The sequence below is a fragment of the Poecilia formosa genome, unplaced genomic scaffold, assembly GCF_000485575.1.
Source record: "Poecilia formosa unplaced genomic scaffold, Poecilia_formosa-5.1.2 Scaffold469, whole genome shotgun sequence".
NCBI lineage: Eukaryota > Metazoa > Chordata > Actinopteri > Cyprinodontiformes > Poeciliidae > Poecilia > Poecilia formosa.
This window is the reverse complement of record NW_006800408.1, coordinates 126,922-154,882: the sequence shown is the minus strand read 5'-3', so window position 1 is coordinate 154,882 and position 27,961 is coordinate 126,922. Positions and strand designations below refer to the sequence as shown.

The window sequence follows — 27,961 nt, the reverse complement described above, 5'->3', positions numbered from 1 at the left end:
CCACAATTAGTCATGAAAGTACAGCACAGTTTAATGGGTCTGCACAGACATGAGAACCCAGCTCACCTCCAGACTTTCTTGGATACATTTTTCACTCAGGATTTTACACCTGGGAATGCTCCTACATTAAATATGTTTTATAAAACTAAATCAACAGGGAATTCCAGCAAACCAAGCAGGAAATTCAACTAATTTCAACTACATTGTTTTGAACATCCATCACCGTGTATAGGTCAACAAATAACTGCACAATAATAATAAATAATACTAAAGTAAAGTGGAATCTAAAACAGGTCTCATCACAAATATGTAAGACGTTTACGTACACTAAGATGACTGCGCCTTCAAATAAAATAGAAAGGTGATGCATTTACATAGTAACTGTATAAATTCTGAGTAAAACTAACAGCGTTTAAGAAAACAAGTTATACATAGGGTCAAACATGATGCTTCTTCAGGTCATGATTCACTTGATGTAAGTGGAGATAACATTTAGTAAAGATAAATATTGTAGTAGTTCTAGGTGGCATAAAACAAAAGAAGTCTGGTCTGATTTAACTTCAGATACTAAGAAAAGAAAGGTGTATGTAAACTTCTGGTTTTAGATGTAGCATCATATGTTATAGCTACACATTTCAAACATTTTTAAGGATTGTCTTTTTAAGTTGTGACTCCCTGTGACTATAATCGACTGTCGTCTTCATACATTGTTAAATGAAGGAGGGAAATCACTATGGAAACAGAGATTCAAGATGGAAACTTGCATGGTAGCTACAGTAGGATTGTTTTTATTGCTTTAATGTAAGTGATACAGTTAGGTTGTTCTTTATAATTACAACATTGCAACAGGATCGCAAATATCTTTGTGTATGAAACATCTTCCTGCTACTTCATAGTCTAACATGGAAAAGCTGACTTTTGTAAGGACTCACATTCACATATCAGGCCTTCAATTCACTCAGGGAAAACATTGATCACTGTGGTCCAATGATTCTCCAAGATGGAAACATGGACTTCATCTGCCAGAGGAATGCTGGCAGATGAGGGTTATCTCCTTCCACCATTTGGGTGGAAGGAGATGGAGCACAGAGGCACTGGTCAACCTCTGAGCCGTGATGATTCCCAGTCAGACACTCCTTGTTCTGATGAACTAACAGAAGTTTTCCATATGGCTCCAGAAGTTTCTTTTCTCTCTCTCTCCCTGTCTCTCTCTAAAAATATATATATAAATAAATAAATAAAAGTGTGGCTGTATTCCCAGAGTAATAATTACAAGTTTCTACTCTTGAAGAATTCTTGAAGAATAATGGTGACCTACTTCCACTGAACTGAACTACTAAATGCTGAATATTTTCTTTTTGTTTTCTGCTCTCAATGTTAGAATCTTGGGTTGTTTAGTTGGGTTTAGCTCATTTCTGTACTCCTTTGTTCCTTTTCTTTAATTAGATCAGCTGTGTTTCTGTTTTTCTTTAGTTCAGTCCTTTCAAAGTCTTTCTAGTTTATTTTTATTTTTTGTGTCTAGTTATTTTTAGTTTCTCTAGTTGAACTATGTTTAGTTTGCTTTATTGTTATATTCATTTTCCTACTCCCCTATGTACTCTACCTCAACTCCTGAGCCACTTTCTCTGTCTCTTCCTCTCTTCAGTTGGCCCCCTGGTCTCTCCACTCACGCCTGTAATCAGTTAGCTCATCAGTCCAGGTCTTTTGTTCGTCGTTCAGCCTCCCAGTACGTTAGCACCGTTTTCTCAGTCACTCCTTGCCGGTTTCTCTCATCTACTCCCATTATCTTCCCATCTATTCCAGGTCATCTTTCTGGATTCCTATTTTGCTCAGTTCTGGCTCTCTGCATTCTTTGTGTTCTTCATGGTGTTTGGTTGTAAGTTTTTGTTCTTCATTTGTTCATTAAATTCAACAAAACCTGCTCTGCACCTCCGCCTGCTGCATTTGGGTCCACCAACAATCTGCATATCCTGACACCCAAAGGTTAGTAATTACTAATTTATACTTAAGCAAAAAAAGGATCTTTTTCACAATATTCTTGTTTTTAGATGTAGTTGCACCACATTCTGTCATCATGTGAAGACACAGAAACATTTAGAATCCTTCAAAAATAGATTCATAAATGAGAGCCACTTTATGAGCTCAAAATTGAAACATTTTTTCCAAGACATCATGAAGAAAAAATACTGTTATCCACACTTAATGAGAGAATTTAGCCGTAACGAAAAGATTACCAATAAAAAAGCATGTGTAGCAGAGGGATGCGCTGGTAGCTTCTGTCATAATTTGATTTGCACTTTTCTTTATTTTCTAGAGTCAACATAAAAAGTGCTTTGAAAACAGATTGAAAAGACGTTTTTATTATGTTGTGGAAAACTGCTCAGTCTATCAACAACAAAATACATCACAGCTGAGGACATCATTGTTATGTCAGGACCACTGACCCCACTGTAGAGACAGAAAGCCCCTCAGCTGAAACCAGATGTTTCCATGCACTGCTTAACATGGGTTTGCTTAAAGACTGCAGAATAAATGTTAATGTAAAAAAAAACACAAAACACTAAAGCCACACTTAGACAGAGGAAATTTGATTTCAAATTTTAAGCTGCGATACACAGCTCACATTCAGAAATGCTGTGAAGTACAAAAGTAAAGAAAGACTCATATTTGAGTTTTGCAGACATAGTAAACTCATTGTAAGAAAGGTAAACTGAAAAGATTAAGATGAAAACTGTGATCCCAATTCAATATAACTGAAGCAAAAAGAGCAACATCTCAATTTTGAGTTAATTGTTAATGTAAAACTGTTAACATAAAAATATATTTGGTGCAAGGGACCACTGAGCACTCTGTATGCCCCCAGGCTGTTTCACTACTGCTACATTTTTTGGATTTATCCCTTTTGGATTTAGTTTTTCTTGTTTCCTTTAGTGAACTCTTGACTTTCACCTGCTTGGCTCCTCCCTGCATTTGGATCCTGCAATACATTTTATTACTTTTTTCTCTAACACTCTACAGAATGAAAGAGTTACTTTCTTTCATACATACACATATTTTCTTGAGTTATTTTTGTACCTAATTCATTAGTTTCTTTTTGTTTGTTTATAAATTTGGTAGGACTTCCAAAAGTTTGAAAAGCAAACACCACATTGTCAAGTCAGAAACAACAAACCGTTCAGGAAGTTTCAGGTGTTTGTGAGACTAAAGTTTCTAAGTTAAGCCTGTTGTTGCTGTGCTTTTAAATTGTTTTTGCATCATAAAAACATGTCGACTGGCATTATCACGTTATTAAGTAAAATTAATTACTGCTTTAATAAGACCCTTCCAACATGTAGCATTAGCTTAAAAGTACTTTTTACTTCTAAATGACAAGTTGCTGTGAGAAAATGAAGTGTAGACATTCATTGTGGTGTGTTCACGGTGGCAACACTTTGACAGGTCCGCTACTGTAGAAACTGTGAGGCTTTCAGCTCCTTCAGTTCACTGTCACCATGTTTACCATATTAATAGAACATTATATTGCTGGCTCTCTTATTTGGCTTTCTTTATTTCTTTTCCTTTTTATCACATATTGCTTGATTTCTGACATGGAAATTAACATGGAAATCAGAGGCCTCTGATTGTAATAATCATGAAATGTACTAAAAATGATATATACCCTTTTACTGTTTGTCTGTGTGAATATTTAAGATTATTCATACACGTTTTCAGGCAATTCTCAGAGTGTCAGTGTTTTATCAAGATCTACAAATATCTAACAAGGTGCAACTCATAAAAATGTATATAGATTTTTGAAAGATTATTACAAAACCTTTCCACATTTAAACGCCATGAATGGGCGATATGTAAGTGACTTGATATGCTGCCATCAAGGAGCATGTAATAAAACAGGTCAGACTTTTCGCAAAGCAACCTGATTTTGTCATTTAATTATAATAAATACATCAGAAATTCTACTTTTTGGCAGACTTAACACAAAACAACTTAGCAATATATCTTCTTCTAAATAATTTACTTCCATTTAAAAAGGTCGATGGTGAAATTGGGAAAGTTAAATATGATACAAAGATGATGAAGACCACCATTAGTGACTCCTCTAGAAAACATAACCCGTACATAGGTTTTATGTATCCAAATTACCTGAGCAATTATGTATTTACACACAGATCTTTCACAATATTGTACAAACAAAGAAAGTGGGGTCCACATGATGTTAGCTTTAAGCCTCTAAGTCAGAACATGATTAAAGAGTCACTGTTTGCTAATTGGATGGTGATTTCACAATTTTTACAGTGACTTTAATTGTGTTCTGATATAATGTCTTTTAATTAGGCAGTTGCTTGGGCATACAGTATTGCCTTGGATATGGGTTGAAAGTAAAATTCTTTAGAAAACATTCAGAAATGTTGTTTTAAAGTCTACACCGGCAGTATTCCTGGCAGTGCATCGGTAAACACCAGAATCTCGTTGGGTTGGATTCTGAATGATTAGGGAACCTTGTGGATGGAGATACTTGTTCCCAAAAAGGCGTGGCTGTGCACTTACAACCAGGCGGGTTTTATCAGGTGTTTCCCAAGTCACCTCTACTTTAGGGAGCCCAGTGGCGACACAGTTCAGCTGAACAGCAACTCCATTTTTGGCGTAAGTAACAGAAGGAGGGCCACTGGTAATCCTGGGTTGATTTGCAATGATATTTACTGAGACTGAAAGCAAGGAGCTGCCATATTCATTGGCAGCTCTGCAAACATAGGGTCCTCGATCATAGACGGATGCTTGTCGAATGACAATTGTCCCATTGCGCAATATCGAATAGCGTCCAACTTTCTGCAGCCTGTTGAGAACAACTCCACTGGGCAGGGTCCATGTAAGTCTGAATGGCTCACCAGTTGTTTGACAATGAAGGAAAAGTGTTTCACCATCCATGATGCTGACAGGAGAGATGTATCGGTTCAGAATCTGTGGCTTCCTTCCTGGGGACAGGGTGACTGTACTCTCAAAAGTCCCAGCAGAGGTATGCCCCACACAGCGGTACATACCAGCATCAGCAACAGATGGGTTGCTGATGATCAAAGACCCATCAAGTCGGTGAAAAAACTTTGAAATTCGAGTACCAGCTTGCAGAGGAGTGCCGCTGGGTAAGGTCCACATTATATCAGTTAACTCCAAGCCATCAATCGAGCAATTTAGAGTCACTGTATTCCCCACTTTTAGGGAAAAGCTTTCTCTTTTGGGAGCAGCAATTTGTGGACTTCCAACCATTTCTTTGACATCCAAGTTGACCAACATTCTAACCTCCCCTCCTTCATAACGAGCAACACACACCATCTGTCCTGAGTCGGTCTTCTTAGTTGATTGTATTTCCAAAGTACCATTCTGATGAACTGTCATATGATTGCTGTAGTATGGAGCAGGAAGTATTACATTTCCTGGGAGGATCCACATGATACGAGGCGAAGGGGTTCCCTCGGTCACACAATCCAACAGTTTCCGTTCTCCCTGAACTGCATTAACTTTGATGGTATTTGAAGTTCCTCTTAAGCCATTGATAACTAGAGGAGTTGCCAAAACCTCTACTCTGGTAACTTTGTTGTCTTGGCCAACACTGTTCCTCGCCATACATGTGTAATTACCTTCATCAAATTGCTGAACCTTTTGAACAACCAGCGTTCCATTTTTAAGCACCTTGTATCTGTCTATTGCATTGGAAATTGGTGTATTTTTGGGAGACATCCAAGTGACAACAGGTACTGGGTCACCTTTGACATTGCACTGCAGTGTTACTGTCTCACCGAAGAGCACTCTGACAGTCTTTTGACCTTTGTCCTGGATTTGTGGTGGGGATGTACCACCTTTCACCTTGACTCTCACCTTCATCTCATCTCTGCCAAGTTGGTTCTGTGCATAGCAAGTGTAATCACCTTCCTCTGGCTGGCCAACATCGTTAAAGTACAGCGTCCCATTGTCAAACACCACGTACCTACAAACAATTTGAGAAGGGGGGATGAATGTTACACTTTGATGACAGAGTTTGTTAGCTGACAATAGGCTTGATTCATGAAACAAATTACTTATTGTTAGTTAGCATTTGAATGTGGTTTAGCAAAGCAAACACAGGCAAATTAGGAACTTCCCTGGAGCTAAAGAATAATGACTCATACCTGCGACTGCGTCCCACACGGACTCCTGCTTTCTGCTTTATTGGGTTGACCATGGTCCCATCTGGCAGTGCCCAGCTAATCTCTGGGCTGGGGAGGCCAGATGCCACACAGTCCACTTTCAGGTCTTGGCCTTGCACCACCTCCTGACTGGATTTCTGGAGTTTTTGCTCAATCGTTGCTGGTTTGGTCAAGACATTGACCCGCAGTTGAACGTAGTCATCACCCATCTTGTTACGGGCTACACACAGGTAGTCACCTCCATCCTTGTCAGTCACAGAATGAATGCTTATGCTGCCATTAAGGAATACTTTGATCCTAGACTCAAAGCTGCACAAAAAATTAAAAGGTTCCATTAAAACAACCTTTAATATTCAGGACATTAAGAGTTGCTATGATAATAACTATGAAGAACTTGTCCTTTACATTTGCCCACCTGAACTGACTATCCACTAGCTTCTTAGAGGGCGTCCTCCAGATGATTCGAGGCTCCGGCTCACCCGTTGCTACACAGTTCAGAAGTAGCTTACTTCCATAGATTACATCTGTTCTCTGGGGAGATGAAGATGTAATTGTGGCTTTAGCAGACAACAGCTTTCTCCTGACACTTAGCATCACAGTCCTGCTGCTTGAGGCTACTCCATTACTTGCTTTGCATACATATCTCCCAGAATTCTTGAAGTCCATTCTCTGTATATGGAGTGTCCCGTTTGGAAAGACAATAAGGTTCTCTTTAGGATTTAGTCTGGAAGGAGTGAGCTGTGTGCCATCAGGAGTGATCCAACGCATGACTGGCTGAGAGGCTCTTGTGGCAGTGCAGTCAATATAAGCAGCGCTGCCCTCTGGAAAAGTCATGTTCTCATCTATTCTCTGCTGAATCAAAGAGGGCATTGCAGAGACATGAAGATGCACTGACACGGTATCAGCTCCAGCTGCACTGCTGCCAGTGCACCTGTAAATCCCATTGTCAGTAAAACTAGCCCGGCTGATATGAAGAGTTCCACTATCATCTACAGCCACCTCCCACTGAGATGGCACAGAAGGTGAGGTCGGCATCAGCTGGACTGAGTTAGGGAGGACCCACTTAACCCGAGGCACAGGATCCCCTTCAACTTTGCATTCCAGTTCAACCTTGCTTCCTTCATACACATGGATGTCTCGCTCTCGAGGTTGAAGAACCCGTGGATGATGAGACATGACTATAAGGTTAGCCATCATCATGTCTGTACCATACTGGTTCTGAACGGTGCACACATACTGGCCCTCATCTGTTAGCTGTGAGTTTCTTATGATTAAAGTTCCATTATGGAGGACCTCAAACCTCTGCACCTTCATGTTCCTGGCGATACTTGCTCCTACACAAACAGAAGCACACAATTGTCTCAGAGAAGAAGCATTCTTTATCCATGAGCGTTTTTACATTTTGTCACATTATAATCACAAATTCAACATTTTTTTTGATTGACCAACATAAAGTTAAATACTCTTGCACATTCATCTTAATTAAAGAGCTCAAGCTCAGTTTAGATTGGATGGAGAGTACCCATATACCTCAATTTTAGAATACTTCCACAGGTTCTTTGGTGGATTTAGATCTGGACTTTGACTAGACATTCTAACATATCTTTGCTGAAGAAAAGCCCCTCAATATTATAAGCTGCTACCACCATGCTTCACAGTAAGGATAGTGTTGATGTGCAGTGTTAGCTTTCTACCATACATTGAATTTTACATTTAATCTGGATTTCTCATGTCTTTCTTTTAATTATTTTTGTTTTTAGCCTTGATTTTGCATGTAAGCTAAAAAAAAAATGTTGAATTTCATCTGACCTGAGCATCTTCTTCAGGACTGATTAGTGTCAAAATTTGCTCACAGAACAATAGTGATGCAAGAGTGTGAGACCATTAGCATGATGCAAGGATGAAAAATGAGTTTACCACACATGTATCATAAATCCATTTTCTATAGGTTTGGTTACTGAAAGTAAAGCTACTTTCTCTGAAAAGTTCTGTAGAGAATGGAATATTTTGGATCATGACACAGTAAGTACTTTCAATTTAAATATCTTGCAGCCACTCGGACATTTTGAAACAACTCTGCATCTTTGACTAAAAGACAAAGTACACCATGACCCAGTTAGGAATCCATTACTGTCCAGTTAGGTACGTAAACTTACACACACACACATATATATATATATATATATATATATATATATATATATATATATATATATATATATATATCACACACTTTTGATGTTTACTGAGACATTTTAAAATTATGTGTATTAAATGGTTGTAGGTGAAAAGAGCAGATTCTTAACTTTAATATGACAGTCTGCCTGTCCAAATTGGTGGAAAGGTCCAAATATTTATGGGCCTAACTGGATCACAATGGCCACACCTGCAAACTCCCAATGGTCAGTTTGCCCAACTATAGACACACTGTTCACTAAGCTGACTGTGCCTACTTCTGCCAGACTGCACACACACACCAACCCACAAGGCCTAAATGATCTGCTCCTGACATCCAGGGGCCACTCCCCTCATCTGCCCATGTAATGATGGTCTGCAGCACTTTCTGCTTTTAACATTGAAACAACACATTGAAAAGCTGGTGTTTGAGACTGAGACCATTTACTTAGTTTAGCATTTAGTTCCAGGGTCACTGGAAGAAATAGTTAGGCTGTTCAAAGCAAGAAAATTAGGGATGAAGAGTCAGGAGGGAATTGTGGGTGGAGAGGAGGAGGGTGAGGTAGAGAATATGCTGCTATGATGGAGAGAAGAGATATTACGCTCTTAAAACTTTGAGTTTATGTCAGTGGTTTAAAACCATTACCACAGACTTTGTCTCAGCTGAACTGTTTTATCCATTAAGAACAGTTAAAATGTCCCTTCTTCCTCAAAGAGGTTCTCTGTAAGGAACAGCTTAGAAGTTTGCACTTAGTTATCTGATTTTTGAGAGAGTTTCATTTTAAGTTTAATCTGTGAATCCCTACCAAGCAGTCGAAGAAATGGTTCTCCTCTGATCTAAAGAGGTGCCAGACAGAAGAGAGACAAACACACTGACAAGTCAGTTTCTAAGACTTTGGGACTCTCAAGAAGCACAGTGAGGAGCAAGCAAATGGGGAAAACATGGCACAGTGTGCAAAATAACTGAGCTTTCTCTCTAATGCAACCTCACTCCTTCCAAAATTACTCCAATACATCATCAGTGACTCTGGCAAGTCTCAGGAGAACCCACCATCTAAAGGTCTGCAGGCCTCAGTGTCTCAGTTGGGGTGAAAATAAAAGAGGTCAATGAGTTCATATTCCAGAACCGCAGCTGACATGTTATAATTATGAATTGATTTTAAATCCATTAGAGACCAACTTCAGTTATTTACAACTTGCAAACCAAATTGTTAGTTATGGGTGCATGGAAACTTCTGACCTATTCTGTGCACGACTTGAACTAAAAGCAAGATAAACTGCCAGAATGCATGATATACTTTCTGGAATAGAGGGAATCCCTACAGGAGACAACATACTCTAGGATAAAATAAAAAAAGAAAAGTTTTTTATGAATTTCATCTGAAGCCCGTAAGGGTTCATCCATGCTTAACAAGATAATACTGAATTAACCTCCAACAGATCCAGATGGTGTTTGCACAGGACTTGACATTTAAACAAAGAATATTTGTAGGTGTGTTTAATCCAATTATAAGTGGATTCCAGTAGAACCTCCTGACCCAGACAGCCATATGCTTTGAAGAGTCTGAATGTTTCATCTGTATCCTTCACATAGGAAAATACATGTTGAGTCATGATTTCCCTCATTAAAGTTTTTCCACCACAGTTTGCAGTTTTCGCCTGTCTGAAATTATGATGTAAGTGTAGTTATTCACTTTCAAAGCTTGTTGATGTAACTACACAGCAGTCACGTTCTAAACAAAGGAAAACAGATATTTACATATTATATAAAAACAGGCACCACCCTCTCTGCTGTCTGTCTGAAATTAAAACAGATCAAACTTTAGGTTTCAGAGGTTTACATACACGATCACTGCTGCTGAAGCTGGTGGAAGAGTGTAATTATCTGTGAACCGAGTCCTTTACCAACATGGGCTGAAACGCCACTCAGAGCCGAAGATGTTGTTTTTCTAAATAGAACATAAACACAAAAAACACTAAATCATACTTTGCATTTTCGATTTAGTTTCTAGTGCAAATATCTTAGTACACTTCACAACACTTGAAATAAGAGAAAACTAATTTACAAACTAACTTACAAGTAACTTTTCAACAAGACACAGGAGCTTTTTCAAGTCAATAATTCCTTAATATTGAAGAGAGAATATTTGTTCCATTAGCTGATAATAACAAGACATTTTTACTGTAGTACTTTTTCATCAATAAAAGTTACTTGTAAGTTAGTTTTGTATTATTTCAATTTTACTAAAACATTTGCATGAGAAACTAGACCAAAAATACTTTGTAAGATGTTATTGTTTTTGTGAATACATTTAGCAAATGTTCTCTCACAAAAACCTGAATTACTGAATATGTGTTCTCTGGTTTGACTAAACTAAAATTGTTCCCAGAGCCCATTGTTACATTTGGAGGAAATAGTGGTAAAACTTATAGGTCTGAAAACACAGTCTTAAATGTAAAGTATGGGGGTGGCAGCATCAGGTTGTGTGTGTGAATATTTGCGTTTGAAGAAAGTGATAAAAACAAAATCTCTTCTCATTCTGGAATTAACAAATAGAAACAATGTTGGTAATCATAACTGAATAAAACCAGAAATATATTCTCTGTTTTAATGTCACATAATGAGAAAACATGGTTGTGTTGTAAATATTAGCTTCAGCAGCAGGTGCAGTATAATTGTATTAAATCTTTCATCTTTTCTTTAAGAGCCTGCAGAAAAAGTTCACCTGCACAGAAAACTGAGTTCTTAGATCAAGTCTTACATACCGTTGGAAACTTTTGTCCAAGACAGGAAAGGCATGGGCTGACCTCCAGTCTCACAGGGAAGCTGAGCATCTTTTTCTACTTTGACAGTAATGGTCTGAGAATGGGTAGTTTTTATCCGTGGCTTCCCTCTTTGAACAGATCCATGCTGTGTGGACACATCCAGAGTTACTGGTGACAGTGTCTTTTGGGATGAGATCACAGTGGGTACTGGTATAGAGGTGGATGCCTGAGAGGTTGGAATTGTATTTATTGGTTTGTGATTGGGAGGAAATGTTGTAGGATGAAAGTTAAATGATCTTCTTAGGATGGTTGTAGTAGAGATGGGTTTTATTTGTGTATCCTGGCTGGTACTGACTGTGGCATTTTGAGTGATGGATGTTGGTAAAGACATTAGAAGAGGTATGAAAGGAGAAAGTCTGTGTTTTGAGAGATAGGGAGTCTCTCTGGATGGTTTAACATGATATGGCAACGGTGAGGTAGCTGAGGCATGTGTTGTTTTTAAACTACTCATATGTGGAGAATCAGTTCCAGCATTCAGAGGATTCTTCTCAATTTCTTCACTCTTTAAATCTTCTAATGTTGTGAGTGTCTCGGTGGTGACCTCAGAAAGCATCCTTGGAGTTGAGAGTGATCCTTTGGAAGTTTCTCCAGAGACTGCCTTGCTTTCACCCTGGATGGGTGAAGCAGTTTGGGTAAAATAGGAAGGCTGTAGTGAAGAATCCATTCCAGTCTTCTCCCAATGCATTTGTTCAACCTCCTCAGTAAAAGTCTCCTGATAGACAAATTGCTGATTCTTGTTGTCTGTTGGCAATTTTGTCATACTTTGAAAACCCCATGAGGGACTTTCAGAGTGCAGCAGAGGTGTTGATTCTGTTGTAAAACTTATTTCATGCCAGTCCTCTAAATGCTCACCAAGTGGAGGAGGACTGTCTGCAAACCTATGCTGAGGGACTGATGGGAGAATCTCTGAAATCCCTGTAGGATACGCACTGTCTGAGTTTTCCACAGTGCTGTGAGAAGTAGTATTTCCATGAGTAAAGCCTGGAGAAACGCTTGGAAATGATGGTGCAGCTGCAGTGCTTTGCCATGATTTGCTTTGGCTGTCCTTTGTTCCTAAAGAAGAGGTTGGTAGTGAGGAAGGCTCTTTGATTACCTCGTGGTTCTGCCTGAAGACTGTGCTTTCTTTATGACTCAGTCTGTCTGATGATGCCTCTTGGCTCTCTGTGAATGGAACAGAGGTATATAAACGAACTGCAATTCCTGTTCTTTCTGTGTTTAACATTTTAGAGGCAGAGGTTTTGGCTGTAGGTAGGGGAGTAATTACAGGTGTGGTGGTGATGAAGCTGCCAAGTGTTTGGAGCTTTTGTTTCTTTCTGTCTGGCCGTCTCTTCCGGCCACCATTCCTCCTTTGAGAGTTGACTTTCTGAAGGCGTGACTTTGGCCGTCTTGTAGAGTTCACCCTCCTTTTTCCAGGGAGACAGAAGGTAGTCGTTGGAGACCCTGTCGTGACAACAACTTCGGAATGCAAATCATTGAGCGTTGTGTCCTTTGGATGAGATTGAAACTGTGACAGAGTTGAAGTCTTGCTCAGATAGTTTCCACTTCCTTCTTGACTTGCTGCAGAGTGATTTGGGTTGGCTGAAGGACTAATTTGACTTTCCATAAAGAAGTCTTCTCTGTGATTTATGGAGTTAGTGACATCATTTGGTTTGTTCCTACTCTCTCTGCTCTGCAGCCCCTCAGACTGATCAGCTGTTTGGATCTTATCAGCAGTAATACTTGTGCTTAGGTTCTCTGGAAAAGAAAATGTGCTGCTTCTAGTTGCAGAGTGTGCACTGGGCTGCCTGACAGTAATAGTGTGCGGTGGAACAGATGTGGTCTGGGGGAGGAAAAACCCACCGTTTGAACTTGTGATTAGGTTCAACTCTCTGTCATGGGTTGGGTGCTGTGTAGTATATGCAATTTCTGTTGGATGGGGTTCTATAGTAACATGTCTGCTAGTAGGAGTTGCATCTTGTGCAGAGATGCTTTCAGGTGTCACATGATTATCTTGACCATGAGTTCTGTATTCTGTAGGTTTTTCAGGGCTCTGACGTATGGAATAATGCTGACCCACTCGCTCATGTACAGTCACACCATCTGATGGCTCGTCAGAAGTTTCCCATGACTGTGTCGTCAGCTCTGTTACTTCCATCTTTGTTGGGAAAGAAACAGGAGGTGAGGTCACAGTATTCCTGTCCCTAATCTTAGCTAAAATGTCTGCCCATTTCTCTGGGTCAATTTTACTTTTAGAAAGATTAATCCTCCTTCTATTCTCTACTAAACCTTTCAGGTTTCCATTGTGAGACCCTGTTGGTTTCCGCAGCACAGACTGTCTCTGCCAGGTGCTCCTAGATGGATGACTACCTCTTCTTCCTGGGACTAGTTTACGTCTAACACTACTGATGCGATGGCGTATCGTAGACCCGTCATTGTCACCTGATGCTTCTTCTGGATTCTCTGTAGGGACTTTGATTTGAGTGTTCAGCCCTGAGGCTGACTGAGGCCTTGCGGGAAACTTGCGTATTGGTCTAATTAGACCATTCCACCTAATTATACTAACTTTTTTCACTAGTGTGTCTACACCATGTTGATTGATTGCTACACATTTGTAATAACCACTATCTGATATCTGAGTCTTTGGGATTTGAAGAGTACCATTAAAAGTCACCAGTGCTTTGGAATAATTAGCTTGGAAATGAATTATTCTATTGTTTGGTAGAATCCAGTTTATTTCGGCATCAGGGGAACCAGATGCTGTACAGTCCAGAGAAATGGAGTTTCCTGCAAATTCCTCTATTGATGTAATTGATGTGTCCTCCCCTGTGGGGGGACTAGAGGATTCCTGGACAGTGAGACAGAAGGAAAGCACTGCAAAATCTCCTTGAACCTTGGCGATGCAGTAGTAAGCTCCAGTGTCTCTGTGAGTTACGGCTTTAATTTTCAACCTTCCATCTCTGGAAACTGAAACCCTGTTGTCAGGACTCCTAAATGGGCTGTTCAGTTTGGAACCGTCTGGCAGCATCCACTGAATTACTGGCAGGTCAGAACTGTACACGTTACAGGTCATTTCATTTGAACTTCCAAGGATAACACTCATAGCTTTCTGTGTTCTGTTTGTTGACTCGATCATGACCCAGTTCCTCCGGAGTCTTTGCTGAAGTTCAATGTCCACTGTCTCTGAAAGGTTCATCCTTAGGATTAACTTTACCATGCTGGTTGATGACTGAGGCCGGTTCAGTTGTAGTTCTATGCTTGGTTGCATCAGCCATCCAGGCTGGGCCAACACTTTGACTTTAAGACCTGTGTAGTACTGGGCATCCTGCACAGAGTCCTGGTTATATACATGTGCTGGGTACAGATCGTGGCTTGGAGTGACTCCTTGTTTTAAATGGGCTGGAATGTTGCTGTAGTATGCAATCAGTCTCCACAGCTGCTCGTATTTTTCCCTGTCAACAGAGCACTGAAGGTCTACTGACAAGGTGATGTTTGCGACCAGCTGAAGCTGGTTGACCTGCTCCCAGCTTACCTTAGCAAGTTCTTTTAGCTTGTGAGCACTGCATTCCAGATCTATCTCATTCCCATGCTCATCAGAGAGGCCAAGGGATATGTTACCAATGGGCTCCTTAAAGTCCTCTGAGGTCAGTGTCTCACTCTCAGAATCTTCTAGTGATGTAGTTCTATGAAGGAAGCTGATGACTGGGCTACTGCAAACCAGAGGATGAGCAGCTTGGAGTTCATTTTCCTTCACTTGTATGGGAGAAGAACACATTGGACACAGCTGGCCACCTGGAAGGGCTCTGTCCTTTTTACATTTCAGAACTCCTAGAGCAGAAAACAGAAGAACAGAGTTAACATAGAGTTAACATGGAATTATAAAAATAACACGAATAAGGTGTATTCACAGCAGCCCTGCCTAATTGAACTCTTCTTTGTTTCGCTATAAAACTTGGTTTGTTTATGAATGTGAACTCAAACTCTGACCAAAGAAGCAAACTCTGGTTCACCTACAAATCTAGATGTCATTCTTTAGGTCTGAAGTGAAATCTAGTGCAGTTTGAATGTGAACACCAAGCGGACCAGAGATTGTGCCAAAAGAAGGAACCAAACTGTAGCACACAGCATTCTGGTTAAAGACAACAAAAATCAACATGAGTCTAACTGGACAAATGGCTTGTGGTTTTTTACCAAAAGCAAAGGAGAAATCCAACAGACGCTAAAATCTGACGCCACTCCATTTTGTTTACATCTGCTAAGGAGCGAAGGAGGAAGTTGTGCTCAGTGTCTTCAGAGTTTTCATGTTGTTTCCTTCAGTAGTTCTCGGTGGAGCGCCTCCTCAGGTGAGGGTGTGATTAAGGTCTTCAAAGAGTTTGGATTGTTTGACACAGTGCAGTGTGAAAAAGCGAACAACACAAGATGAAAATGTAACAAGTGTTGCAGTCTTAGTCCCCAATCAAACAGACTCTACTGGACTATCAGGTGTGAAAGAATAACAAGAATAATTACAATCTGACCTGGTGAAGTTTTTTCCCAGTCATGCAACCAACTCATGCTGCAGTCACAGGTCCAGGGGTTCCCATGGAAGTACAGGTTCTCAAGCTGTGGCATGGTCTCCACCAGCTGTGACGGGAGGGATGTGAGTGAATTGTCAGATAGGTAGAGGTGTCGCACGGTAGAGATGTAGAACTGGCCCATCAGAGTGAAGGTGGTGAAGGTGGCAGGATGCAGTTGTTGAAGCTGGTTTCCCTCCAGCTGCAGAAAACGTAAGGAAGTGAGTCCCTGGAAAGCGTCTGGATGGATGAGTTCTATCTGGTTGTGATCCAAGTGCAGCCTGGCCACAGACCACAGCCCCTGCAGAGTGTGCCTGTTGATTTCCTTCAGCTTGTTGTAGCTCATCTTCAGCATCTGAACCAACAAGTATAACAGAAAAGTTCCAATATTAACCAGATTATCAAGACAATTACATGGAAATTAAAACAAGAACCGCAACAATGTTTTTTGAATGAGTGATAAAAAAAATATTTCTAATCTTATGTTTCAGAAATACTTGATGCAACATAAACCCAACATAAATAATAATAAATGGGAAAGTATTGGACATGTCAGTGTTTTAACTCGGCTAAAATATTTCTAATGGCGCCACTGAAGTAAAATTCAGACCATCTGTATGTTAAAGTGCAGCTAGTCCACATGTATGAAGGAATCAATGCAGTTTAGTCCATAAACCAAGTTATGAGTAAAAACTTTGAAAAATACAGGAAGTAAGTATGAAGGAAATTTTTGCAAAATTTTAAATCTGTAATCATTCCACTTTACAGATCAGCTGGTTTAATGTGAACTGATGGTCTTTCAGAAATTGAAGAATGGTTATTAAAAGTTATTAAAACTTTCAGTTATTAAAATTGAATTTCTTTTCTTCTGAATGAAACTTCACTACTTACTTTTTGGGGCGATGGTGGCTAAGAGACAGAAAAGTCATTTTGTAACCAGACTGATGAATGACACTCAACCCAAAGTCCCACTGATCTGCTTACTGGTGTTAAAATGAGTGAATGCCTGTTTGGTAAAGTGGTAAATACTGCAAACACTATGACTTCTACCCATTTATCTTTTTTCCAACATAGAAAGTCCTGCATAAGCACTGCTGATGCTTTCTGTGAACCAGGTACTGGTGAAATGAACATTTTCTTAATTTCTGCTTTTCTGTTCAGCACCTTTGAGTCGATACTTGATACAATCCCAACAAAACAGTTTTCAGGATTTTCAAACATCAACTGGAATTTATTTTGACAATGATAAATCAAAATGTTTATTTCAAGTTTATTACGATAAATGTTCAACGATACAATACATGTCCACCTCTAATGGATGTGCTGATTGATTGATTGATTGATTGATTGATTGATTGATTGATTGATTGATTGATTGATTGATGTACCTGAAGTGATGCCAGGTCCCTGAAGGCTCCATCAGGCAGAGAGTGAATGTTGTTTCCATGGACCATGAGCAGCTCCAGCTTCCCCAGCCCAGACAGTGAAGTGTCACTTATTTTTTGAATACTGTTGAACCTGAAACAACACAACCTGTGAGGACAATTGAACAAACCTGCACTGGAAACATCAACCTAAACACTCTTAATGCATCCTGATAGGGCCAAGGATGGAAAAAAAAACACCCACTGACCCCAAGTTTATGCGCTTCACGTGCTTGGGTACCGCTGCTGGGACGGTGAGGAGGGAGCGGAACGTGCAGTGGAGCTCGGCAGGCTGAGGGCAGGAGCAGGGCCGGGGGCAGGGAGCAGACCCCACAGGGGACAGGAGCACCAGCAGAGTCTGGAGGACCCACAGGGTGGAGCGCTCCATCTTCATCCAGAGAGACAGACACAGCAGCTGCTTGGAGGACCCGACTGCAACAACCACAATGTTGGAAAGTCTGTGATCTGCTTGATTCAGCTGACCTCCTCTTTAATTTACAGACTGACTTCTCATGTTAAACATGTTGCAATGAATGTGAAGATGGTGTCACTTCAGTCACAATGTGAAAAAAATGCAAATTGTTGCTTAAACCTAACTCATTGTTACAATATACAGTTGCTCTTACCTTAAAGTACTGAAAACCTTTCTGCAGGAAGCCTCTCATGTCCCATTTTGTCACGTGTGAACACAAAGCTAAAGATCACAAACTGATAAAAAGACAAGCTGAAGTTACAGACTGGAGCTGGAATTAAAAAAAAAAAAGATGGTGTTAGATCCAAGCAGCAGTGTGCTCTCCTCACTCCCAGTCTGAAGCGAGTGAAGGAGCAGCTGCAGAGCGATGGCTGGAGACGCAGCGGGAGGAGCAAGGAAAGTTTGAAGGAGGGCAGAACATTTGCTCCCACAGCCAGGCATACTGCTGCTGAGGCAGGAATGCTGCTGAAGTGTTGCTTGAATAACTTTGATTAGAATGACAAAGACTGACTTCAGCAGCTGAACACAGACCAGCTGAGAGGAATAATTCAAGCAGTGATGTGTTTTGGGCAGATTTGAGATATTTGGCTGTGGTCCCTAACTGTAGTTTTTCTTGTTTAATTTTCTGTAAAATGTGTCAAGACAACATTTGTTGTGAACTGGTGCAACATAAATAAAACTAAATTTAATTTAATTTAATGCATGTTTAATTAAATTCAGTAAAAATCTCTCATTATTCTGACATTTAGCAAACAGAAATAATTTGAATGAACATTATCAAACCAGCTGTAATCTAATGTAATGCCAGGCAGTTTTTTTTACACTGCATGTAAACATGTGGTTCACCTTTATGTCTCCTGTGTGAGAACAGCTTTATTGAGATGAATTAACAGGTATTTTCAGGACTTATGATAAAACAGACAGAAGGCATCTGCTGAGTTCAGCTGTAAGCTCTTATATCCGAGTAAAAGGTGTAAGAAAACATTGTTTTTCATTGTGGTGTGTCGGTGTAAAGAGGGGCAGCTGGCTGCTGGAGTAACCAACACAGACCTCTTATTAACCCTGACTCACACATAACCAGCATGCAGAGGATTCTGAACCAACAGGCACAGACACATCCAGGCAGAACAACAACGGCCCACCCAGGAAAAACTAAAGCTGACAAAGACCGCCTGAGGACGGACAGCTCAGTGAGCCTCACAGTGGATTTTTTTTCTCCGATCAGAACCGGCTCTCCTCAGTCTGGAAACTTTAGCTTTTCAAGTTCCTTTGCTGGTGCTCATCACTTGGGCATTGTTCCACTTTTACAAACACAGCTTTACAGTGCTGCACTGAAGATCAGAGAAGGACTAATGTCCATCACATTTCATCACAATTTGTTGCTCCAGTCACTAGAAGTCTGGAGCAGCAGCCAAACTAAACCTGCTGTTAGCTCTTTGTGACCTGCTTCTCAAATTAGACCAAAGCTGAACTTTTTGGTTAACATGAAAAGTGGAGAACACTGACCTTGCACATGATCCTGAAAAAACAATTCCCATTGCAAAACATGGTGGTGGCAGCATCATGCAGGGGGCTGATTCACTTCAGCAGGGACAGGAAGAGAAAACAGGTTCTAGAAATCATTGACTCAGGGTGCTAAATAGAAATGCATGCAAGACTTTACAGATGTACATTTCTTAGGATGAAACAATTATTCAAATTGTGATTAACTGATTTCTGAAATAATTGTCAACAAATGTATTAATCGATTAATTGTTAGCTAGAATACAGAAACTCTAAAAATGGCCGCTTCTTGAAACAAGCAGAAAGTCAAAACTGTAGAAAAGTATTTACATTTTGTATTAAAGATGAAAAATCTTCTTTTTGTGAACAACAACAACAACAAAAATCATTAAGCACATTTTGTTATTAAATTATCAAAAAAGAAACAGATTAATAGACAGTATGTTTTATCATCCTGTTCACTAAAGGAATGCTGTCAATGCATTTTAGGCTCTACAATTTCTATTTTATTATTGAAAAAACTAACTGGATTATTTGCTTATTTGTATCTTTTGACGTAATAATCTAATGTTGTGTAAAACAGGTTAAAGTGGTTAACTGAAGAATCTGCACTATGTGCCATTTTTAAAATCTGATTAATTGATTAATCATAAGAATAATTGATAGAATAACCGGTAACCAAAATAATCATTAATTGCAGCCCTAATATTTATAGACTGGATATATTATATCTATTATTGTTTCCGTGCCACTGCTAGCCTCCTCTGTGTTGTTCTGTTTGTGGCTCATGAGGCACAAAATGCTGAAAAGTTAAAAGGGGTGTGAAAACTTTTGCAGGTAGAGGATGATCAACTTTTCATAACAGCAGGTTATTAATTTAGGTCACACTTTATTTGACATGACACTGTCATAAACATTCATAAAGACTCATTTATGTTCATGACAGGTGTTATGTCATATTTATGACAGTGTCATGTCAGTTTTATGCACAACCCTTCAAATAAAGTGTTACCTTAATTTCACTTATGTTCTTGAAGATGATACTGTGATGGACAGTTTGACAGAGACTCATAAGTGATGTTTAAATGAGAAGCAGGAAAACCTGAGGAGTTATTACCAAGGCAGACTTTCAGCCACTTCAGCAGCTTTGAGTTTAATGGCTGAGATTTTTACAGGTCAGCTGCATGAAGCTGTTGCAGTGAAAAAGATCAAGCTGACACCCTGATACCAGCGAGCAGACCAAGCTGTCTAAACAGAGGAAGTGGACACCATGCCAGAACTGAGAAGATTTTACAATCAACAAAAAGTAATAATCTTACTTCCAGATGACCTATATTTTTGTGTTTGCAACTGGAAACAGTTTGGACATTTCCTCTCACAGGAGCAGAATTTTCTAGGTGGGAAACCTGATGAAACCTCAGAGGAGAAGCATAAATCTGTCATGGTTCATTAAAATCTGGATACAGAAATATAAAATCTCTGTTTACATGTTTCTGTTAGTGGAGTGCAGCATAAAAAGTTATTACTTTCATTTCATTTAAAACTTGACCAAACAGCTAATGAGCCTAAATTCACTATCAGATTGAGTTTATTTTAATAAACTACAAGATCAATCCTCATCAATGACTTACATCAACGTTCCTGAGAGAAAACATGCAGCTCAACTAACAATATAATACTTTTACTTTGTCTTCTCTTTGAACATTTTCTGAGGCTAATTAATCTTTTAATTTAAGCTATAAATGAACAACTACAACAACTTCCATCATGTCATCTAGAATTTATCAGGATGTTGAGTAAAATCCAGGTATTTACTGGATTTTATTATTATTCTATTTTATTTATATCTTCTTTATTCATTTCTTCATTGATAATAATCCCAGGTTGCAAAGGATGTTTTGTTGCAAGAGAAACTGGTGCAATTCACTAAAAAGATTTCATAGGCAATACTGAGGAAATGGATGTGAACTTGTAAACTTGATGTAATTATTTTTCTCACTTTTAGCAAATAAAGATAATCTTGGTAACCCAGGAGGGGAGAAACATCTTTTTATCCAGTGTATGTAAAGTTCTAGCTTCAGCTTTCAGATGAATTTGTGATTTAGCAGCCGTCTAACATCTGAATGAACAGAACTGAATTCAAAGGAATGCAGGTAGCAGCACATCACTCCTGGTGTTTATGATGTTGTCCCAATCAAATTTTACGTTCCACTCCGGCTTTGTGACATTTTCCATGCTTGTTTGTTGAAATCTAGAGAACTTCAACACGTCCAGCTCACCGACTGAATGAGATTTGACTCAGTTATATTTAGTGGGTCTTTATAAAAGTTTTATTGCTTTAAATCAAAGTATAATTAGACATCCCCGTGAAATAAATTATTTATTTTCATGAGGTTTGGTCCATGATGAGAGGATCACGGACCACAGGAATTTGGTGGAAAAGCAACAATGTGCTTTCGTGAAAGGCCTACAAATACTGAGGCTGTAAAAGTCTTTTGAAAGTAAATGTGCTTCAGCAGAGGAAAGAGAGGCTGTTTTAACAGGAAGAACCAAAACCAATGGTTTGTCATAGCTTCCTATACCACACACCATTCTGAAATAAGAAAAAGCATCTTTAGTAGTTACACATACTAACTGTAGGATGCAGGGCTGTATTTGCCTAAATCACAGGATGTCCTCATCTTGGCAGCAGATGCTTGATGTTTGTTTTTGAAAGAAACACAGAAGTGAGTTCACTGACGTCAAGTTCCCCGAGTCCTACAGAGCAGAAGACCTGAGACTGGAGCTGAGGGCCACGTTCCAGCAGGACAGCCAGCATATGCTGGAGCTGCAACCATTCACATCCAAGCAGATTCATGTGATAGAATGGCCTAATCAAAGTCCAGACCTAAATGCAAAGAAAAAATAAAACAGTGTCAGAAAGTTGACCTTAGCAAGTTGGACTGTGTTTTCCTTTGTCTCTTGCATCCTGTTAACAGACAGGATGTCAAAGCGTAGTTGTGAAGTGGAGAGTGTTTGTTCTGGGACCCTCAGGGTCTCACATCTGTCTTTTGGAGGTGATGTGGGTCTACTGGTATCATCCTATCATGCACTGGAGCCGTTCACAGCCAAGTGTGAAGGTGCTGGAATGAAACTCACCCCCCTAAACTTGTAACCAGTGGTTCCTGAGAAGAAACAGCTACATACCTCCCTCTGCGTCAAGTATAGGTTTCTACCTGAAGTGTAGAAGTTAAAATGGCATATTGCTTTTGAGTGGTGGTGGGATGGAATCCTCAGTTATGTGCACATTTCTCTGCTCTGCTGTTATAATGAAAAATCTGATTCAAGAAGAAAAGGATTTAATCCCGGATGAGCCCCCAATTATGTTGCATCCCCTGCTTTGGTCTAGTGGACATAAGGGACTAGTGTAACTCTAGACAGTGAATGAGGAGTCAAGATGGCATTTAAGGTGTTTATTTCCTGCTATGTTTTTAAGTTGATTTCGGTGCAGTTCTAGACAGCATAATAAATAAAACCACACTGAATGAAAACGCTGAACTCCAAATGAAAACAAAATATCTACACCTACAAAATAACCCCCAGGAGAAGATTCAGTTTAAGCTAAAGGACAGTTCCTTCCTCCAAAAGCAGCCTGACCAAAGTTACATTATTCAAGACAAGATCAAAGAGACGTTTAAGCCTGAACCACAGCAGTCAAGTGGCCACAAAGCACTGAAGTGCAGCTTCACAGCCATTAAATAGTGCAACACTAATTGGTTGGCTTTAAACCAAGGAAGCAGCATCCAATCATATTAGAGGAAACAGATACACAAGACATTACTTCCATGCAAAACAATCATCCACACTGGGATTGTAACATCTTGACTTACTGTCTGTTTCATGACTAATGATCCGTCACAGATGCCTTCATGATTGACAGGTGGTTTATAAAGTTCAGAGTTATCAGTTTAAGTGTTGTGGGTCATAGTTGACAGTGAAGAATAATCCAGACTATTTTCTCAACAAAAATCACATTTATCTGAAGAAAAGTGGCATTTAAACCACCGTGCAGGGATCTGTGTCCATCTGTCCCCAAACAGTTACAGATACCTGGAAAGAAACAGAAAAATCTCACAGAGCCTCTGAAGAGCAAAGCGTGACTGGCTGCAGTTTGGACACAATGTCAACACCGATGGAAGCCTAATGGGTGCCTGGAAGGTTCTGCAATAAAATCTCAAACATCTGTTAGTGCATCCCGGTGTTCAGGCTGACTCGATGGCAGAAGGTTGAAAGATTAGCTTTTCATTCTTCATTCCTTTTGCTGCTTTTAGTGAACATGACAGCATAAGGTTAAGTAGGTTCCTTAAAGATTTATTCACACACCTGCACATTTTCAGCTTCCAGCAGGCAAATTACAAAGTAGTGAAAGATAGTGATGCTGCTGATCCAACTATTAACGCCAGACAGCTTTATTTAAAAGTAAGTCATGGCTTGATGGACTCTCAGTCATGACCTTGTGAATCACAAGTACATTTTCAGACATTAACATCTGTCAGGTTGTAGCTTTGACAGATTCTCTCCACTGGAACGGTTCTGACCTCATGTAAGATCCTGACCTGAAGCAGATGATGGAGGAATGCCCCCTACTTTTTATCACATAATATTTCATTTACAGCTGAAATTAGATATTTACACAATATAAAAATAAAAAGACACATATTTTTCTAGCTGTCTGAAGTTAAATCAAACCAAACTTTTCTTATTTTAGCTTAGTTAGAATTATGGGAATTATTTCTATTTACTAAATGCCAGAAAACTTAGCACGGACATTTTTTTTATTTAGAAATTGTTTTTGTAGCTTTTCTTGAATTTGGTCAGGATGACATCGAACTGTCAGTCAAACCTTTTGGGTTTCCTTCCACAATCTGGAGTTCTGGTCCATTCCTCCTGACAGAACTGAGCTTGTTTTCGCCTCACTCACACACACACCATTTCTCTATAGGACTGAGATCAGGACTTTGTGATGGCCACACTAAAAACTTGAATTTGTTGTCCTGAAGTGATTTCATAACCACTTTGGCCTCATGCTTAAGTTTGTTGTCCATTTGGAAGACCACTTTGTGTCCAATCTTTTTATTTCCTGGCTGTTTTTTTAGATGTTGCTCCAATATTTCTCCATAATGTTCTTTCTTCATGCCGGTATCTATTTTATGAAGTGCACCAGTTTCTTCTGCAGCCAAACAGCACTACATGATATTGCCACCCCTATTGCCATACAGTTAGGATGGTGAAAAAAAAACTGCACAAAAGAATCCGCAAAGCAGCGAGGTTGTGAAAGGTGAACCGCATAACAGTGAGGGGTCACTGTATGTAGTTTGTTGCTCAAAGGCACAATGTGTGGAGGAAAGCTAACATTGCACACCATCCTGAAAACTTCATTGCAGTGAGGAAACAGATTGGAAACAAAGAAAAAAAGCTTTATTCTTTGCAAAACCAAAAGGCATGATCTTTTAGGGTTTTGTATCTGAATTGTGCATCATTTGTTTTCTCTCTGCAAGTTTTTCAAATCTAGAAAGCTGTTGGTGTTGCTTTAGCGTACTCTGGTTGGAATGGGACAAAATGTGGAAAATTTCAATGGGTGTGAATACTTCTGTAATTACTGAGACGCTGTGGTCTGTCTGGTAGGTTCCCATGTGAAGCTCTGGCTGTTAGAGGAGTCTGTCCAGGAATCAGGTGTTAGTCAGTATCAAGGAGAAAACCCTCTGGCTCCTCTTTGTCATTCTTGTTAGGTTGAAGCAGCCATTAATATTTATAATTCATAATACAGCTGTCCCAAAGGATTCAGCAAGACATAAAGTCTGCTAAAACACAGTTTAGTAAATTGAGGATTAGAACAGATCCTGTTTCATTCATGTTTTCGTTCCCATGTAATTAAAAGGCTACAGAAGGAGTGCCAGGTGACGTCTGCAGGCCGGGATGTGACACAACTCCACTAAACTATTTAAGGACAATTGTTTAAATCTGGGCTTATGATTCTGAGGTTTTTATAACTGGATTAAAAAAATTAAATAAATACAAACTGAACCAAAGAACTCCTAAACAAAAAGAAAACCAACAATTAATGTGTAACAAGTAGCTGTTAGTATGTGTGGGATATGGTTTGCATGTTCTTGTGGTGTGGTTAGGGGTTACTTGATGTCACTATATTATTTTTTTTACCTGTAATCGTTCTCTACAGTAGAAGGAGGGACTGGATTGGTCGGGATGCTTTTCCCTCTGTCTGCCATATTGGATTTAACAAACCAACTCCTATATTTTGCTGGAATGTTAATTATAAGTTCATTTTGTCTTATTTTAGGTATGTGCATTTGAAACTAGACCAAAAATACTTTTGTGTTTTTATAGTGTAAAATGTTTCCTTTGTTAACAAGAGTGGAGCCCAGTTTTACAGCTGCATCTGCCTGTCACCCAGTGTGACGGCGACTCTGCTCGTTACATAATTAATGACAGTTTACAGCAGAAAAGCTCAAGAGATATATTTCCCTCTCTTTTTATACCTTATGTTAAATTGGCATGCAGAGAATTTGATGTCACCAGTTTGCAGGGCTGTGGCAGACTGGTCGGTGTGCTGGTGGTTTTAAAGCAGAACCACCTCCAGCAGTCTGTCCTGCTGAGGCGGAGCAGCAGGACAGACTGCAGCTGGCTCCCAGCTGCTGGAGGACTTGGCACATATGAAACAGAAACACTAATTATAGGAAGGACTGGGAAAAGAGTTCATATACATTAAACACACACATACGTAAGAGGTCAACTACGTAGCATCACTATGTTACCATTCTTAGGCAGAACTCTATAAGAGTACATACTGCAATGTGAAGCGTGTACTTTATATAAAAAAACCCTAAGACCAACAAAATAAAAGGAAAAGGAATACAAATACAAACTGGAACAGTTTCTCTGCCTGGAACATAACCTGTTAGAGGTCTACAGAGCCCAGCATGTTCACGTTAAAATGGCCCAAAGTCCATATCTACACTGGGTAAGGACAGCATTCAGACCTCTTTAAATCTTCCAGAGTGGAGGTGAAAGTTTAATAATAAAAAAAGATGAGAAAAACTTACAAGAAAACCACAAGGAGCCAGAGGAGAGCAAAGAGAGAGAGGAAGAGAGAGAGAGGCAAGGGGGTAAATAAATCTAACACTAAAGAATAAATAGCTCTAAGATACTAAACTAGAAAAAGAAGGAATAACTAGACAACAAATGAACATAATAAACTAGATTTACTAAGGAAGAACTGAAGTAAAGTAAAATAGAAACAAAACAAATAAAATAAAAGACTAAAGAATAAACAAACCTCGAAACATGTGGTTTCGAGGAATATGTGGTTGTAATGTTTATATATATATATATTTCTTTGTATTTTGACTCATTTTGAGCTTGTTGTTTTGGTTTTATGTCTGTTTCATACGACTCTTTGGCCAACTGTGTTGTTTGAAGTGCTTTGTAAATTATATTGTCTTATATTGTATTTATTCATATTTTTCAAACATGTTTTTAAAAACAAAGAAAAGTAAACATGTGCAAACATAAACAAGAACAAATTATCTCACACTTTTCTGTTTGAAAAGGAGAAGGAAGAAGTGAACTGTCATGATCCGTGTTTCTGTGTGTTATTTTTGAGTTATTTCTCTGTGTATTGTTTTCCTGTTCCCTGAGTCTCTGTCCTCCCCGTTGATTGTTCCCAGGTGTGTCTCGTTCCCTTGATTACCCCCCTGTGTATTTAAGTCCACCTGTTGTCTTTGTCTCTCGTCGGGTCCTTGTCAGTTGTCTTAGCATTTCAATTGTCTAACGTCAAACGTTTGTCAGTCTGTCCGTTGTATCAGTTGTACTGATTAAGTCCTGGTCGACGTTTGCTCCAGTTTTGTCAGTCTTTGTATTCAGTGCTACTGGCTTAGCTATGTGTTATTTGTTCCTGAAGTGCTGCCTGTCTTGGACTACGTTGAGCTACATTCATCATTAAATCACCATCTTCTCATCCTACCTGGGTCTCGGCATCTCTCCTCCTCACCTCATCCACCACACCTTATGACACGAACACTTTTATAATCCTCTTATCTCAAGTTAATATGTTCAATTTAATGTGAACAAAATATGAATAATTAAAAATATCTTTACACTCCAAATGAGGAGTCAGAAACATGGATGACATGTTTTCATCCAGTCACAGTGGTGATGCTGAAAGATAAATATTCATCCTCCTTAAACTTTTCATTTACAGGGTCACTGAGCTTCAACCAAGTGAAACTATAAAGTTGAATGTAGCAGACAGTGAAGACACACAGAGAGAAGCTGAGTGTGTTTGTGGCTCCACACTGGGAGGTCTTCCATGCTTACAGTAGAACTCGTCTGCCGGCTCCAGGAAGGGACCAGACAGACGGCTTGGTCATCACAAAGCTATGCAGATGAATAATGTGCAAACTGCAGTTCCATGGGAGAACACCTGTTTGTGAGCAGGCGTTCTGTAATGTTTGCTTGTCTCACTCCTGAAAGGTCTCACTGTTACTCATGGCAACCTAACAAGAGTTGGATTCCCACTGCATAATGCCATAAACTTGTGGCTTCAATTATTTGTTTGCACGGTAATAAAGCAGCATCCCTGCTCCTGTAGGTCCCAGTGGAGGTATCAGAGTCTCTTACAATAACTTCACATATTAGACACATCAACTCATTCAGTAACTCCCTCCCCCAGGAGCAGCATCCTCTCATCTGCATCAGCTCCCCTGGGCAGCAGCCAGCCTCAGCAGGGGAAGGGAATCCAGCCAGAACCCTTTGTCTCCATCAGCAGAGGGACATGTCACCAGAGAATCATGTTCAGTG

General features: G+C 39.6%; 1 protein-coding gene across 1 annotated transcript; it reads right to left on the bottom strand.

The window, feature by feature from the left end:
- Window positions 1-770: 770 nt before the first annotated feature.
- On the bottom strand, window positions 771-18,003 carry mxra5a (matrix-remodelling associated 5a). Its single transcript, XM_007578164.2, has 8 exons — window positions 17,757-18,003; window positions 17,340-17,562; window positions 17,095-17,224; window positions 15,671-16,061; window positions 11,118-14,981; window positions 6,592-7,510; window positions 6,159-6,485; window positions 771-5,977 (listed from the first exon to the last, which is right to left on the bottom strand). Exons 2-8 carry the CDS (start codon window positions 17,522-17,524, stop codon window positions 4,387-4,389), a joined length of 7,407 nt encoding a protein of 2,468 aa, XP_007578226.1. The 5' UTR covers window positions 17,525-17,562; window positions 17,757-18,003; the 3' UTR covers window positions 771-4,386.
- Window positions 18,004-27,961: the final 9,958 nt, after the last annotated feature.

Excerpts from the sequence above, each read along its gene's own strand:
- mxra5a (XM_007578164.2), bottom strand. The coding sequence starts at position 17,524 with ATGAAGATGGAGCGCTCCACCCTGTGGGTCCTCCAGACTCTGCTGGTG. Across the intron at positions 17,225-17,339 it reads GTGAAGCGCATAAACTTGGG|GTTCAACAGTATTCAAAAAA; the intron begins GTCAGTGGGTGT and ends GTGTTGTTTCAG. Across the intron at positions 14,982-15,670 it reads CTGGGAAAAAACTTCACCAG|GAGTTCTGAAATGTAAAAAG; the intron begins GTCAGATTGTAA and ends TTTCTGCTCTAG.